At 43.8% G+C, this 18,016-nt stretch overlaps 1 protein-coding gene across 8 annotated transcripts in view; it reads left to right on the top strand.

Annotated features, from left to right (window-relative positions):
• The window catches only part of FUT8 (fucosyltransferase 8), a 238,346-nt gene that overhangs the window by 194,457 nt on the left and 25,873 nt on the right, over positions 1–18,016 (top strand). For all 8 annotated transcript variants that reach the window (XM_033952251.1, XM_033952253.1, XM_033952256.1 and 5 more), the window contains 2 exons: positions 6,581–6,827; positions 13,672–13,848. In XM_033952251.1, coding sequence (XP_033808142.1) covers positions 6,581–6,827; positions 13,672–13,848 — 424 coding nt within the window. The remainder of the gene's footprint in view (positions 1–6,580; positions 6,828–13,671; positions 13,849–18,016) is intronic.

Genomic DNA, 18,016 nt, shown 5'->3' on the forward strand with positions numbered 1-18,016 from the left:
CCGACTCCCCGACACAATCGGGGCAAGAGGGAGCTCAAGCCCTCTTGCCCCAGCCAACCGCGGCACACCCGACACTATCGGGGCAAGAGGGAGCTCAAGCCCTCTTGCCCCAGCCAACCGCGGCACCCCCGACACGATCGGGGCATGAGGGAGCTCAAGCCCTCTTGATTCCCCGACACGATCGGGGCAAAAGGGAGCCCAAGCCCTCTTGCCCCGCCGACTCCCCAACTCCCCGACAATATCGGGGCAGGAGGGAGCCCAAGTCCTCCTGGCCCTGGCGACCCCCCCCCCGCTAGTTGTTCGGGCCAGGAGGGAGCCCAAACCCTCCTGGCCACGCGACCCCCTACCCCCCACCCCGCACTACATTACGGGCAGGAGGGATCCCAGGCCCTCCTGCCCTCGACGCAAACCCGCCTCCCAACGACCGCCCCCCCAAGAACCTCCGACCGCCTCCCCCAGCCGACCCCCCACGACACCCCCACCCCCCTTCCCTGTACCTTTGTGTAGTTGGCCGGACAGACGGGAGCCAAACCTGCCTGTCCGGCAGGCAGCCAACGACGGAATGAGGCCGGATTGGCCCATCCGTCCCAAAGCTCCGCCTACTGGTGGGGCCTAAGGCGCCTGGGCCAATCAGAATAGGCCCGGGAGCCTTAGGTCCCTCCTGGGGGCGGGGCCTTGGGCACATGGTCGGATTGGGCCCATGTGCCTCAGGCCCCGCCCCCAGGTGGGACCTAAGGCTCCCGGGCCTATTCTGATTGGCCCAGGCGCCTTAGGCCCCACCAATAGGTGGAGCTTTGGGACAGATGGGCCAATCCGGCCTCATTCCGTCGTTGGCTGCCTGCCGGACAGGCGAGTTTGACTCCCGTCTGTCCGGCCAACTACACAAAGGTACGGGGAAGGGGGGTGGGGATATCGTGGGGGTCGGCCAGGGGGGTCGCGGGTCGGCTGTGGGGGGCGGTCGGAGGTTCTTGGGGGGGCGGTCGTTGGGGAGAGGGGGGTTTGCGTCGAGGGCAGGAGGGCCTGGGATCCCTCCTGCCCGTAATGTAGTGCGGGGTGGGGGTAGGGGGTCGCCGTGGCCAGGAGGGTTTGGGCTCCCTCCTGGCCCGAACAACTAGCGGGGGGGGGGGGGGTCGCCAGGGCCAGGAGGACTTGGGCTCCCTCCTGACCCGATATTGTCGGTGAGTTGGGGAGTCGGCGGGGCAAGAGGGCTTGGGCTCCCTTTTGCCCCGATTGTGTCAGGGAGTCGGGGGGGGGCAAGAGGGCTTGAGCTCCCACTTGCCCCGATCGTGTCGGGTGTGCAGCGGTTGGCTGGGGCAAGAGGGCTTGAGCTCCCTCTTGCCCCGATCGTGTCGGGTGTCGGGACCGCCAAGAGGAAGCAGCAGGACACCGGTAGGAGCTTCTACATGATGTGGGGGGGGTGGTCGGGAGGCTGTGGGGGTGCGGGTGCGGGTGGGAGTGCGTGCGAGCGGTCCTTCGGGGTGGGGGTGCGAGCGGTCCTGCAGGGGTGAATCGGACGTCGGGGGGGGGAACTATGTAAAAAAAATTTTGTACAACGCGCTCACGCGTATAACGTGCGAGGGTATGCGCGGTACGTAAAAACCACGTATAACGCGCACGTTATATGCGAGAAAATACGGTATTTGGCTTGTCTGAGACCATTCAATCTGACTCAGTATTTATACTTTCATTCCAAAACAAAACTTTCTTTCTGCAGCAGTTGTTTAAAGGCATGAAAAAGGTATTCACAGCATTTGCATAGAGTCAGGTTATACCTCATAGCAGCAAACAGTTTGTGAACTTTCTAAGACAGCAAATGGAAGGTCAGCTTTGCATAAGGCTCACTATTGCTATAGCTATCTCTTGGTAGGCAGCACAGCTGAAAGTGATTCTGTGATTGCACCTTTAACAATGGCACACACAGTAAGATTTTCAGGCTACAAAACATTCACACAGTTCCAATGTTCTTTAGCCCAAACTCCAGGTTCAGGTAGGTAAAAACTTCTCAGCCAAAATAATGTTTAACTCAAAAGCAAAAAGCAAAAACATAAAGCATTCCTTGCTAAGAAAAAAATTACCAGCTGCCACTCAGCTACTCATTGATTTTTAGCTAATGTCCTTTAGCGAGAATCATACTATTATATCTCTCAGTTTCTCCGTTTTGCGTGGGTCCAAGGCTCGATGAACTCGTTCAAATTCTATAGTTGGTAAATTTGCCTCTGGGTCTTCCACTTGTAGGAACTTATAGCATAAAGATTGCATAAAAGCCATCAAATTTTTAGTCTCTTCAGTCTCAGGAATTCTACAAAATCTTAAATTATTTCGCCGTGCCCTATTATTTCCATCCTATCATATGGAACTCCTTATTCACATTTTGGCAGGATTAAATCACCATGACTCCACAGTAATCAAGGCAACCCTTAATAACTTCTTCAGTTCAATGTAAGGAAATCCATTCCTTTTCAAACCTTTGATTGTTTGAACTCAGAGTGCAAGATCCCTTCTTCCTACCAATCTACAGTATAGGCACTTTACAGCCTCTCATTCCTAGCTCCCCTTGCATGATAACTTTCAGCCATAACTTTGTGATCAACCCTCCATATCATAATTCTACCGCATCATGTGCACACAGATTACCTGCTGGTATTGCCTACAGGAATGGACTCTAAACATATGTCCTATATTGTCAGTGCTGCATTACCTTTTCTTTTTGTCTGTCTGTCTTATACTAATGGAAAAAAAAAAGAAAGAAATTCAGAATTTGAGAAGAGAGCAATCAATACACTTAAATACATTTATTTATTTATTTTGATTTCTATCCCGTTCTCCCTGAAGCTCAGAACGGGTTACAAGTAGACATTCACAATTGTTAGAAAACAGACTAGTTATGACAACAACTAGGTTACAGTAGACAATAACAGAGCTTATTCTAGATACCAGACTGGTCATAGCGAAGAGTACTAGGAGAATGAGGAGGCAGTTTTTAATGGCCCAATTGGTCTTTACTGCTCTGCGGAAGGTCATTAGTGAGTCTAGCGACCTGATCTGTGTGGGTAGTCAGTTCCATAGCTGAGGTAGGAAATGGCTGTAGGATCTTTTGTACGCCATACTCATTCGGAGGGATCTCCCAGCGGGAATGCTGAGTCTTTGTTCTGCTTTGGAGCGGAGGGGGCAGTTAGGGGTGTATAGGAGTAGCTTGGATGCTATGTAGGCTGGGGGTTTTTGGTAGAATCTCTTGTGTGTCATGACCAGGGCTTTGAAGTTGCATCGCTTTTTGACTGGTAACTAGTGAGCTGCATTGAGCGCTGGAGTAATGGGGTCATGGTAGCTGAGGTTGTATAGGAGTCGAATTGCTGTTTCTGGACTTTTTTGAGGCGTTTTAGATCTCTTACAGTGATGCCATTGAATAGGGAGTTGCAGTAGTCTAGTCTAGAGAGTACGTAGGCATATAGCAGTTGGGCTAAGTCTGTTTCTGGGAGGTAGGGTTTGATCCTTCGCAGTTGGCGTAGGTAGTAAAAAGATGTGGAAACTACCTGCGAGACATGGGCAGAGAGGGACAGGTAGCCATCCAGTATAATTCCAAGACTTTGTACCAGGTCTTTTGCTTTTAAGGGAGTGGATTCCCAGGATAGTGTCGGACGGGTGAAAGTAGTGTTCTTTTTCCTGATCCAGAGTAGTTCAGTCTTTGAGGCATTCAGCTGGAGTTTATTGGCTGTCATCCAGTTTTTCATATCAGAGAGGCAGTGTAGGAGGTTAGTGAGTTGGGTTGGCCGTTTGTCACCTAGGGAGAGCAATAGTTGAAGGTCATCAGCATAGGAGTGAATCTTAATGTTGTATTTGTGTGCAATGTTGATGGCCTGTTACATAGATTGAAGCGGAGAGGGAGAGTCATAATAAGGCACTTTGGGGAACTCCGTATTTAATTGATTTAGGGTTTGATCTAGCTGTCCCCAGTAGCACAGATTGTGTTCTTTGTTCCAGGAAGGAGGTGAACCATTGCAGTGCTGAGTTCTTGATTCCTATGTCAGCACGTCGGTCTAGTAAGTTGATGATCTCTAGTGTCGAAGGCGGCACTAAGGTCAAGCAGGACTAGTAAGGCATCATTTCCTTTATCCAGCATTGACCAGCTGTTGTCATTGATATCAAGGAGGACAGATTCTGTACTATGGCCTGGTCAGAAACCTGACTGGTGTGGAAATAGAGCTTCTTGTTGATCAATGAAAGGTTGCAGTTGGTGGAGCACTATCTTCTGCAGTAGTTTGGAGATGAAGGGGAGGTTGGAAACAGGGCGGTAGTTGCTTGGATCATTTGGATCGAGGGAGGGTTTCTTGAGGGTGGGTTTGATAATGGCCAATTTCTAATTGAGGGGAATTTTCCCAGTTGACAGTGAGGCGTTGATGATGGGGAGGATTGATTCTGCAAAAGCATCTTTGGAGGATAAAAGGAGATTGGATGGGCATGGGTCAAGGTTGGAATTGGAGGGTCGGAGCTCATGTAGCATTTCTAGGAGCTCAGCATGTGTGACCGGGTGAAGTTGGGAAAGGGTTCTACAAGGTGGGGTCTTGGGCATGTGAGAGGGATGAGCATGGGGGAGGAACTTGCTGGGAGTGGAGTCGAGATTGCTTCAGATGTTATCAATTTGTGTTTGGAAGAAGTTAGAGAGAGTTTCAATGTCTAGGTTTGTGGGGGTATTATGATTGCATCCGTGAGCAGCGGAGAAGAGGTGGTTAGTCAAGGTAAACAGGTATCTGAAACGGTTTGGAACTTTCAGTAAGAGGTGTGTGTAGTGAACTTTCTTTGCTTCCAGAATGGCAGCTTTGTAGGTATTTGATAATTTTCTCCAGTGTGATTTGTAGTTCTCTTTTTGGTGTTTGACCCATTTCCTCTCTGCTTGTCTCAGAGCTCTCTTTTGGGATCGGAGGTCATCATGCTTATCTCACCTCTATCAGTGCCCTACACATACCTTTCAGAACTATATTTCAAGTCTTATGTGCCATATAAGTACATTTGGGTACCAACCATCTGGATACATATCCATTGCTTTCTCACTTTCCTGAAGGGCCTCCTGATGTCAAAGCTTCCAATCCAACCTCCTCCAGTTGTTCCGAATCCACAGATAGTCTTCACATGTTGAAGTTCCCTTTTGAAGTGCTTATGACTTCATTTCAGGAGCACATTACTTGGTGACAAGTCAAAACTGCACGAGACAATCCCAGGCAAACAATCGTGCGCAGGACATCAGCACGCTGGATTAAAACAGTATTTGAAAGCTCTCCGATGGTGTGGGGGGAACTCCCCCCCCCCCCCCACACACACACACTTTACTTAGAACTGTTGGCGCTCCTGTTGGGGGTGGGGGATTCTAATTTTTCCCTAAAAAATAAGGAAAAAGCGCTGTTTCCTCTATAATGGGAGTTCCCCCAACGGGAACGCCAACAGTTCTAAGTAAGGCGGAGCACTTTAAAATACTGTTTTATCCAGTGCGCTGACGTCCTGCGTGCGATTGTCTGCCCGTCATTGTCCATCTCGCGCGGTTTAGTCTATGAACCCATTACTTAACCAGTAGTCTTCTCCCATTGAATCCCTTCTGTGTACAGGTCTAGTGGATGCCGATCTCTAATACACGATCCACTTTACGCAACATTTCCTCAAGATAGATTTGTTCTTACTCATCTCATCTTCCCATTAGAGGTAATCTCCATTTTTAATCTCAACCAGTCTTCTATGGAAGTACCAAACTTCTTCTCCAAACCACAGAGTCTCCCTAGGTCAACTGTATTTCATTTATTAGTCTGTAAAACTTCCTTGACTTGCCACCTACATTGTACTATAGTACTATTCCAAACTACAACTCGTCTATTATTGTCCTTTAATACCAACAGACTCGAACCAAGACCTTCATCTCTCCTTAGTCAACAAACTGCGTAACATGTTGCCATGTTTGGGTTGAGCTGCCACTGGACATTAGTGCTCCAAGGCCTAAAATAACAGCGGTAACAGCCTTAGTAGTTTAATCCATTTCTCCTTCATGGTGAATATTTCAGAAACAGACTCTTAAGTTCCTACTTCATATTTTCACATCCCATGTCTGGAGATCAATTTCAGACAGGATAGTCAGTTTGACCAAACAGTAAAAAATCTGCAAATAAACAAAAAATACAAAACAAATGTATTCTCTATTTAGTTGATAACTTCCCTCCATCCCATTCGTAAAAGCTAGGGAGTCCCATCTGTGAGAATATGCTGCCCGCTTGTCCTGGGATAAAACACAGTTACTTATCTGTAATAGGTGTTATCCAGGGACAGCAGGCAGATATTCTCACAACTCTCCCTCCTCCCCTAGTTGACTTCTTAGCTTGTTTACTGAACTGATGGTCCCAGGAGCCAACATTGGACAGGAAGGCATTCATGGTACGGGCAGTCTTGAAACTTCTAGGAGGTTAGTGACAGTACACTTTTGCACTGTCTGTATTTGACTCCGTGGATGATGTCCCTGGATAACTCCTGTTACAGGTAAGTAACTATGCTTTTTTCTGCCTACATTATTTAACTTTTACCCATGTTTTTCATTTTCCTTTTACAGGTGAGGCAAATGATAAAGATGTTCAAGTAATTGAACTTCCTATTGTTGAAAGTCTGCATCCTCGACCTCTTTATTTGCCACTGGCTGTACCGGAAGACCTTGCAGATAGGTTGATACGTGTTCATGGTGATCCTGCAGTGTGGTGGGTCTCTCAGTTTGTCAAGTATCTGATTCGTCCACAGCCTTGGTTAGAAAAGGAAATTGAAGAAGCCACGAAGAAGCTTGGGTTCAAACATCCAGTCATTGGGTAGGATTGATCTTCTGATTTAAAAATAAAACCAACATTTTTTAATTGTATTTATTTTAGTTGAGGCGTATGCCTGTGTTTTGTTGGGAGAAAAGTTGCATGGGTGATCTCCACATATTTCTGTCTCGTTACAACTACAGAATAATGGATCAGAAGGAATTATTATGAAGATATGCAGCACCATGGTCTTTATTTGCAACCACTTTGGGTGGCTTGCCTTATTATGACTCTCCCATATAAAATATATTTTCACACTTCAACCCAGCCTGTCATAGCAGCAGATGTTTGCAGAAATACATGGGAAAGAAAATCTTAGCACTAAATTCTAGGTGTCACTGTTGAGTAGTGATTGGAGCACTCACCTGTGCTTATTTTGTTTGCTTAATATGTATTTTTTCTAGGTGAATCTGACCTTTTTTGCTTATTGCAATTAAGACATTTTTTTTCGGTTGAGCACTGTAAGTACACAAAGCTGTTTTAAATTTGACAATATGGAAATATTGCTGGCATTCGGCAATAATTCCAGAGCATACTTAAGTTTAGTATCGTTAGTATTATGTTGTAAAATTTCCATTCAGAAAACTCATGTTCCATATAGAAATGTGCCAACACAACAGACATGCCATCATGTCGAATTGGAACAGATTTTATAAACTGCTGCTAAAAGATCACTGATTATCATATACATTTTAAGTCTGCTCATGATCATTATGTGGTGTATGATTTTCAGAAAGCTTGCAAAATGGATGTTGGAAATTTTTATGGCCGGAGATGAGTTGTATGACAATAAGTTATAACTATTAGCACTAGCTGAAAGCTCAGCACATCCAAGTGCTGTTGTTATGTTGTCACCATCAGCAGGTGATCTGGCCTTAGAGAGTGATGCTGAAGTACCCAAGAACCTGAACAATGACCAACAATTTGAAACTGATGGAGAACTAGAAATAAAAGTAGAGATCTCTGAAGACAAAAGCAATAGAAGCAGCAACACTGAGAGTGAAGATGAAAGTCCTTCTCTGAGAAAGAAAAATAATAGAAAGGATTTGGTGCTGCAGTAGAATAAGACTCAAAGATATATATACCTGAAACACCACTTAATATCCCCATGTTGACAACTCTTCTTTTTAGTATATGGAGCCTTATGTTTGACAACAAGATAAACAAAATTGTGAAACAATTCAACCTGTATGCTAATCGGGACAAGAATGACCAATAGTTCACAACAGCACACAATGAGATTTGTCAATTTCTTGGCATCGTTTTATTGTCTGGGTATGGCTACCTCTCCATGGAATCAGATTACTGGAGTAGTCAGCAGATTTTACTGTACCAATTTTCTCTAACTCAATAAGCAGCAAGCGATATGAAACTTATCAAATGATACATTAACTTAGCTAGCAATAGTCGTCTTCAAGTAGGCAACAAGACAGCCTAAACTGCACCTCTCATATGCTATCAATGAGAATTTGGTACAGTTTGGAGTCTTGGAATCTTCAAACAGGATTTGAGCACATTGACTCCTTATTTTGGACATCAACATGAAAATATTCATAAAAAGTAAACCTAAGAGGTTTGAATTCAAATGGTGATACTTATATGGCATAGGCAGGTTTCCCTATCACTTGATGATCTATGCTGATAATAAATTTGCAGTCAACTGTGGAGCAACCTCTTGACTCAAGTGTAGAACCACATGCTTGATGTGATTGAAAACAAAAACTCTGTGGAGATAGTGATGTTCAAGATGTAGGCTCTATTTAAAAACATACAATTTGATAATCTACATAATATCTAGGACCCAAACCAATGGGAGCTTATGGACCCAACATGGTCCGTGTTTCAACAATGCGATCTTCCTCGGGGGTCCCTAAAAGTTTTGATATAAAAGCACGTGGATTAAAAACTGAAAACAATACTGAGTCGTAACTCTGCGCAGATAAAGATTCCTGCTTTTAGGGACCCCTGACATAAGCTCCCATTGGTTTGGGTCCTAGATATATTTTATGTGGATTATCAAATTGTATGTTTTTAAATAAAGCCTACATCTTGAACATCACCATCTTCACAGAGCTTTTGTTTTCGCTGGATTTGCATTATCTGTGGAACTAAGGGTCAAAATTATTTTGCTTGTATTGATGTGATTGAAAAACTTATTTTTTAGATAATTTTTTGAGTCACATGCTGGTCAACTAGCTTGCTGATAGAAATTTATTTATTTACAGTATTTTTAAACTGCAAATCTAATGACCCTAAGCAGTTTTAAAAAAATGAAACATTCACAATATATCAGATAGACATACATAACAGAAATAACATAAATCAGCCAAATACTGGCCTGCTTAAAACTCAAGGAGAGGAAAAAGGAGCTGGCAGAGTACCTCTTGTTTCCCCAGCAGAGCCGGCACAACATGTGACTGAATTAGGCCCCGCTCCCATCTTTGGGCCTCCTAAGTGCCCCTGCAAAAGAAAAGATCTGAGCACCAGATGTACTCAAGCCCTAGCAGGGAGAGGAGAAAGGAGCTGACAGAGTATCTCGACTCTCCCTGCCGGAGCTGGTACACCAAATGGCTGAGTTGAGGCCCCACCCCCATCTTCAGGCCTCCTCAATGGCCCTAAATTCTGTGACAGATAAACATCTCACCAGAACTCCACTGCAGGTCATGGTGAGCCCCCCTAAAACACCCCTCAAACCCACTATACCCACTGTCTACAACCATAACAGCCCTAATAGCTGTAGTTGGCACCTATATGTTTGTACATTAGAGTTTTGGTGAGCGCGTTTTCCACCACGAATGTAGTGGTTAGAGTGGCTTATGGGCCTGAGTCCTCCACTATGGTTCAGTAGCTCACCCCTCAGACTACTTAAACCACCTCTGTGCAGCTCTTCTAGGCTTTCCTATGCCAAGTGCTGATGTTCTGGAGGCAGGTATGTACGTTTTTATTCTGAACTTTGTGGGGATACGACGGGATCAGTGAACGTGGGGGTGGGTGTCTACTTTGTCCCTGCAGTGATTATATGGTCACTTTGGATACCTTTTGGGCACTTATACCTGATTTTAGATCACTTAAGTCACAACGTATAAGTTCCGTCTAGGCAGCCTCGTCAAACTTTCGATTATCCGTGAAGTATGACTAAGTCTAGGTCGGCCCATGTCCGCCCTAACTACTCCTCCAAAAATGCCCCTTTTAGCTCTTGGTGCCCAGTGAGATTCAGAGGCCTAAAAAGTCTGGATACGTCTAAAAATCCATTTCAGTTATCGACATTTGGACGACATGGCTTTTAGATCATCCAACTGCTGACTTGGGTGGATTTCTAGACGTATTTTTGTTTCTATTATGAGCCCCATGATCTGCAACCTAAAAAACCAAGAAGGAGGGAAAAATATAAAACTATTAATATATAGGCTATCAGGTAACTGGAACATAACAGAAAATAAAATTATTAACCTGATTGCTCACTGCGTCATTAGAAATCCCCCAGTCTGGTAGTTTAGTTATAGGAGACCTAAACCTTCATTTGGAAGTGCAAGATGATCCAAAAGTGCATTTCTTCCTAAGTTTAATGGAACAATTAGAGCTCACCACTTTCAGGTCCCTACTCACAAAGACGGACACAGTCTAGATTTCATTTCACGCTCAACAAACTTGTTTAATTTCTTTCTGCCAGCTAATGTGTTATAGTTTTTGTTCTTTTCTCCATGCCCCTTCCACTCTTACCTCTTTTCTCATTTCACTTAGCTATTCTGCTGAACCATGGGTTATTTTGGCGTTTCAATTTTATTGGTGCAATTCTATCTAAGACCATTTTTGTTAGATCTTGCCAGGTTGTAATACTTTCATCTATATCTGTCTCCCATCAGGAGACGCTTCGACAAGCTGTCGGGGACCTTCTGGCCACTCCAGTGCTGATGGCATGGCAGTACCTTCAAAATCTTAGGACCATAGTGGCAACGATCGATGTGGGCCCTCAGGCCAGAGCCCATCTGCTTTCATGCAGGAATCCCCAGCGGGACCCATTACATGCACCCCTTCCCTGGTTGACTGTGGCACGGAACAGCTTTGCATGGTGGTTGTGACCCCTTTTGTTTTCTAGGGGCCTTCCCCTCCGGATCTTGGATTTGGTGATTCTGTCTATGGATGCGAGTCTAAAAGGCTGGGGAGTGGTGTGTATGACCTTCCCTGTTCAGGGCCACTGGACCGCCCTCAAGAGCCCAAATGGTCAATCAATCACCCGGAGCTGGCTCTTTTCCGTTTCGAGAGTCATCTCCGTTATTGAGCCATCTTCTCGGACAATGCCATGGCAGTGACATGTCAATCAGCAGGGGGACACGAAGAGCCCCTCTCTGAGCGTGGAGGCTCAGCTTCTTTTTTGGTAGGCAGAGAGACATCTTGTGGCACTGTCAGTGTCCCATGTGGCAGGAGTGTCAGCGTTGAAGCAGATTTTCTCAGTCGTCTGATGCTGGACCCTGGAAAGTGGTCCCTGTCTCAAAGAGTGTTCAAGTGCATAGTAGATCAGTGTGGTTGCCCCACATTCAACCTCATAGCGACTGCAGCCAATAAGAAAGCCGATCGATTCTTCAGTCGTCGTCGCGAGGCCAGCAGCAAAGGCCTGGACGCTCTGGTTCAGCCCTGGCCATGGGAAGATCTGTTGAGATGGTTAGCAGCCCATGAAGGTCCGATGATTCTAGTTGTATTTGATTGGCCACTGTGGCTGTGGTATGCCAACTTGGTTTGGCTCCAGCAGGATCAGGGGCTCCAGCTACCTTGTCATTCTTGCCTTCTCTCACAGGGTCCAATTGCAATGTAGGATCCGAACCGCAGTCTTACCTAGATGGGGCTATATTTCATCTGTGATTGCTACGTTGCTTCACAGCAAAAGAAAGTCCATAGTGACGGCCTGTGCAAAGGCTTGGAGGTGTTACCAGGCCTGGTGCACCCTGAGACAGGTGGACTCGTCTCTCCCTTCAATTCCTTGGGTCCTGGAGGTTCTGCAGGATGTTCTGAAGAAGGGCCTAGTAGTAGCTTCACTCCATGTACAGATAGCCAATCATTCATGTTCGGGCCCTCCTTCTTTTAGGGGTTCATTGGCAGTTCATCTGGATGTAGCTCATTTTCTGTGGGGCGCTCTATGGCTTTAGGCTTCATTGCACCTTCCCTGTCCGACCTGGAATTTTAATCAGGATGCTGCTTTTGCTGCTTCAGTTTTGACAGCAGGCTCATGTGTCCCACCCTGTATTTTCGGGACTGCTCTGTTATGTCCCACTGGTCCTGGATTAAAGTGGGATTGTACAAGAACAAAAGATTAGGTTTTTTTACTGTTGCTAATCTTTCTTGTAAATCCACACTTTATTCCAGGAACCCAGCCTATGCTTTGCTGATTTGCTGATTATTTGCCTTTCCATGTACATTTCTGACCAGCTTTTATAATGGCCATTAGAATGGGTTTAGCACTTAGTTGGGGGGGGGGCCTGATTCAGGCGCCCCTTTCTGACAGTGTAGGCTGTATCTCCCTATAGCACTGTTTTGTTTCCTAACTTGTTCTCTCGTTTTGCATTTGTTGATATGAACAGAATTGTTTTACTTGTCGGGGAGTTCTTCCCGTTCCCTTCTCTTGTTGTTGTCCTCTACATATGTTCCTGGCTGTTTTTATACTGACTGAGGAGCTGGGTTACTTGCACAGTGATGAGGGGGAGGGGTTTAATCTCAGAAATTCTGAGGTTTCCTACAAAGTCCTGGCAGGTAGAGGGAAATAACTCACTGATCCCGGAATAAAGTATGGATTTACAAGAAAGAATATTAGCAAAGGTAAGAACCTAATCTTTCGTTACCTTGAGTAAATGCATGTATGTATGCTGATTTATCAAGAGAGCAGATTGGCATTCAGACTAAACCATATGTGCATAGCACACTGGTTTTTCATGCACAGCCTTATATAGTGTATAATCCCATAAATGTTTTCTAGAACAGAGGTGGGTAAACATTATGGCCATGGGGCCACATCAGACCCAATCCTTCATTGGGGAGCTGGTCTAATCTGAAGAGATCCTCCACTGAATCCACATACTGTAGAATAAATTCTTTATTGTTATAAAATTACCCTCATATTGTGTTAGCAGAAAAAAACACATTTTCTTTGAAAGATGCAAAGGAAATAATTATAAAGGCAAATTGTTATCAGGATTAGTGCATGACAGTAGGGGAAAGGAAGAAAGAGTAGGACTGATAAAGATGGGATGTTGTATAGTAGTGAGCTGAGCCTGTTTTTGCCCTATTTGTTTCTTTTCTATCCAATTTTGTAGTTCTCCCTTCCTATTCTCTTGTTCTAGTAAGTCAATATGTCAATTTTGTTCTTAAATGTGTTGGTTATTGTGAAGCATTCTGCTATTTTAACTGTAAACCGCCTGGAAACTTCGTTTAGGCGATTTATCAAATTTTAAATAAACTTGTAAACTTGAGAGGCAGATGAACTAACTATGGTGTGTTAGGGAAAAGGTGAAATAAGCAAGTTGGATTTCAAAGAGGATGAAGCATTTATCAGAAAAAAAAATTATCTTATGCTGCCCCCAAACTCATACTGGCTCTGTGCCTCTACCTGTTCTGTTGCCATGCCAATGTCATCAGTGAGCTTAAATGTCCATTTTTATAAAATGTTGGCATTTGCAGTACATTTAGGCTCACACTGACATGCTCACTATGGAAGAAGCTGGCTATGGAGACTGAGGCTTCTTTCTAGCAGATGTTCACAGGCTGCATAAGATAATTTATACTGGACTGTAGGTTAGGTTTTTGACCCTGATGTAGAACATCAGAAAATGTCTTTCTTAGTTTTTGTCACTCTCTTCAGTGTGCATGTGAGGAGAACAGACAAAGTGGGCACGGAGGCAGCATTCCATCCCATTGAAGAATACATGGTACATGTTGAAGAACATTATGAGCTCTTGGCACGCAGAATGCACATAGACAAGAAACGAGTTTATTTGGCAACAGATGACCCTTCATTACTACAAGAAGCAAAGTCCAAGTAAGTCAAACTATTCTCGTGTATTAACTTACAGCATAGATATTTAAAGTCATTCTTCTGTAATTCTGTTTAACATTCTCATTTTTATCTTACTTTCATGTAACTGAGAAATATTTTTATCTTAGGACAAGCAGGCAGCATATTCTCACATGTAGGTGACATCATCCATGGAGCCCGGTACAGACAGTGAAAAGTGTACTGTCTCTTTAAGCTTCAATGAAGCTTCGCGACTGCTCGCACTGGTGCAGTCCATCCAGGATCACATTAAGGATCTGTTGCTTTGAGAGCATGCCGCTATAATGCAAACACAAGTGATACCGATGCTTACACAGTCTTCCTCTGTACTGGCCCAGCCTGAGCATGGCGCATTGAGGCCACATGGTGCTGGATCTCACTGTCTTCATGCTAAAAGCACCTCTAAGTGAGCATTGAGGTCTCACGGTACTGGATCTCATTCTCTATGCCATGAGTCAAAATCAACTCATTCTCAGCATTGATTTGCCTCCTCTTCTTCCTCAGATTAGTTCTCCTCAGTGATCCCATCCACAACATACTCCTCAATGTCAGAGAATCACCTGGAGTTTGGGAATTTAACTTGAATCTCTTCATCCATGATGACACTGACCTTGAATCTGTTTTGTCTGCTTCATAGGCGTCGGTCACCGTCTGAAGGTTTGTCATTCATTAAATTCATAAGACAAATGGGAACAGCCTTGCCAGTCAAACTGGAGACAGACTCTGAGCCAAGGGTGGAACTCCTGGAGGATTTGGACTTTGATGATGTGCCCAAAGACTTACTTAACTTTCCTTTTCATTTATTCAAGGACACCATGTTCAAAAACTGGGAGACTCCTCTCATACTATCCCCAGACGGATTAACTCTTTATTCAGAGTACAGTCATGCCCAGGGTTTGATAGGCCACAGCCATAACACAAGTCTCTGCTGGTGGAGTCGGTTCTTAAGAAGTCTTCCAGTTCACGTATCTATGCCAGTGCACCACTGGGTAGAAAAGGTCACACTTTGGACATCATCTATTTCAATCTCACAAGGAGAGATCAAGTTTCAAGTTTTATTAAAATTTTGATGTATCGCAATATCATTAATTCAAAGAGATTTACAATTTAAAACAGGGTCTTTATTAACTAAAACAAACACAAACGGACCTGACGTACCAATACATAAGGCCCACTGAAAATTGGCGAAATGTTTATAAGTAACCACTTTATCCAGCCAGTTATTCTCCTAACATGTATATAATATATAATAAGGTCTGGATATGAATAATGTCAATGCATCACGTGATTCAAAAAGACGCCTCAGCCCCACCACTCCTCCGCTGTAATGATTTCTACTGCGGGAAGCATACCGTGGTGCCTCATCATTGGCTGTCAATTTGTTGTGTTTTTTGTTATTTCTAATAAAGTGTTTTTTAAAATAAATAGTTTAAGTAAGTATCTTCGTATCTTCAATAATATTATAAGATTGTAAAAGTATAGTAAATACTTATCTCAGCCAAACCTGGGAGTCCGACCCGACATGTTTCGCACAAAAGAGTGCTTTATCAAGGGTCTCCCAAGGCTGCCGCTGTCATCCGACTCCAATTTTGCAATGCCAAGTTGAGTAATTCTAGTCTAGCTCCGGCAAAACTAAGGGAACACTTCCTTAAACTGCATGGAGATGGAAAATACAAGAACACAACGCTCGCTGAATTCAAGGTGAAGAGAGCAAGATTCGATGAAAAGGCTACTCTGCCTGTTCTCAGCTTTGTACCCATCAACAAACCGATCCTCACAGCATCGTACGAAGTTGCTTACCTGATCGCAAAGCAGGGCAAACCACACACCATTGGTGAAACACTCATAAAACCAGCTGTGTTGAAGATGGCGAATATCATGCTGGGAAAAGCGGCTGAAGTTCAGTTATCTGAAATTCCTCTTTCAAATGACATCATCAGCAACAGAATAGAGGACATGAGCAAATACATCTTGGCTCAAGTAGTTGCAGATCTGATTTCAAGCCCGGCAAAATTCAGCCTTCAACTCGACGAGACCACAGACGTTTCCAATCTAAGCCAGCTTGCAGTATTCGTGCGCTATGTGAAAGACAACATGATAAAGGAAGATTTTTTATTTTGTAAGCCTCTTTCAACAACAACTAAGGCAACTGATGTGAAGAAACTTGTGGATGACTTCTTCAAAGACAACAATCTTTCGTGGGATATGGTTTCTGCAGTTTGTTCGGACGGAGCTCCAACCATGCTTGGAAGAAAGTCCGGTTTTGGTGCGCTAGTGAATGCCGATGCACCACACATCATTGTTACACATTGCATTCTGCACAGGCATGCGTTGGCAACAAAAACCTTGCCTCCAAAACTGGCAGAAGTTTTAAAAATTGTTGTGGAATGCGTGAACTATGTGCGAAATAATGCTCTGAAGCACCGCATCTTCAAGGAGCTGTGTAAAGAAATGGGATCTGAATTCGAGGTACTTCTGTACTATTCTAATGTTCGGTGGTTATCCCGGGGACAGGTGCTGAATCGTGTTTTTGCCATGCGTGTGGAATTAGCTCTGTTTTTGCAAGAGCAGCAACATTGTCATGCAGATTGCTTCAAAAATTCTGAGTTCATTCTCATTTTAGCGTACATGGCTGATATCTTTGCAGCTCTCAATCATCTCAATAAGCAGATGCAGGGTGGTGGAGTCAACATCATCGAAGCGGAAGAAAACCTGAAAGCTTTTCAAAAAAAGCTACCATTATGGAAATGACGAACAGAAAACGATAACTTCGCAAACTTTCCCCTGTTAGACAACTGTGCAAGTAAGATCGAAGATGTATCTGGAATCGGAGACATTTCTGTACCCGCGGAACTGAAGCAAACTATTGCCACACACTTAGATGAGCTTGCAAAGTCTCTTGACGGATACTTCCCTACAAGAGAGTCATATCCAGCATGGGTGAGACAGCCGTTCACGTTTAGTGTTGAGACAACAGATGTCAATGATGAATACCTCGATGAAATCATTGAAATTCATCAGAGCCAGGTTCAACAGCAACTCTTCAGAACAACAACGCTCTCAACGTTTTGGTGTCAACAATTGGTAACGTACCCTGATATTGCTAAGAAAGCTCTGGAAATTTTCATACCGTTTGTTACAACATATCTTTGCGAGCAATCCTTTTCGAGGATGCTGGACATAAAAATGAAGAAAAGGAACAGACTTTGTTGCGAAAATGACATGAGAGTGGCACTTGCCAAGGTAAAGCCGCGCATTTCTGAACTGGTCTCTGAGAGGCAACAGCAGAAGTCACACTGATTTGCAGTAAATTTCATTATTATGTTATTATTATTCGAAATATAGGAGAACTTTTTTGTTTTCAAAATTGATATTATTTTTTCCCTCACTGTATACCTATGTTTTGAATTTGTAAAAATCATATTTTATTTTTCAAATAAAGAAGGGTTCGGTGAACATGCATATGAAACTGGTGGGGTTCAGTACCTCCAACAAGGTTAAGAACCACTGACATAAGGGAAGTAGGAAGAACTACAATAAGTATAGTAAAGGATACATGCAAGGAAAATACAAATGGAGGGTAAGAAACTTTAAAAGTACTGATAAATGTATAATAGAAAATTAAGAACATTTTTTTTTAATTCAGTTTCTCAGAGCCTAAGACAGAGGACTAATGAGTTTAAGTAATGAATGGGATCAATAGAGACTCCAGTAACTAGGTCTCAAAAGCATCCTTGTACAACCAGCATTTTAACAGTCCTTTAAATTTACTTAGTGATTTTTCTTCCTTAATAAATGATGGTAAGGAATTCCATATTCTGGGCGCTGTAACTGCAAAGATCTTAGTTACACTCTTTTCATGTCGTTTTAATTTAAATAACTGGTGGAACACCTTACTGTTTTTGAGCTGTATATCCCTTCGGATCATCTTCCAGAGTTTCAGAACACAATTCATAATCTTCTCCAAACCAGAAAATTCATGGCCCGTTCTATTTTTGATGCATTTGATGTAACATCCAGGGCATCAGCTATATCCATTGCCATGAAACGATTAGCCTGACTTCAAGCTCATAATCTTGATGTCAACGTCCAATATCACCTAACAAACATTCCATGCTTGGGTGAGAAACATTTTGAAGAAAAAGTAGAGCAA

Source organism: Geotrypetes seraphini, chromosome 7 (genome assembly GCF_902459505.1).
Source record: "Geotrypetes seraphini chromosome 7, aGeoSer1.1, whole genome shotgun sequence".
Classification (NCBI taxonomy): Eukaryota; Metazoa; Chordata; class Amphibia; order Gymnophiona; family Dermophiidae; genus Geotrypetes; species Geotrypetes seraphini.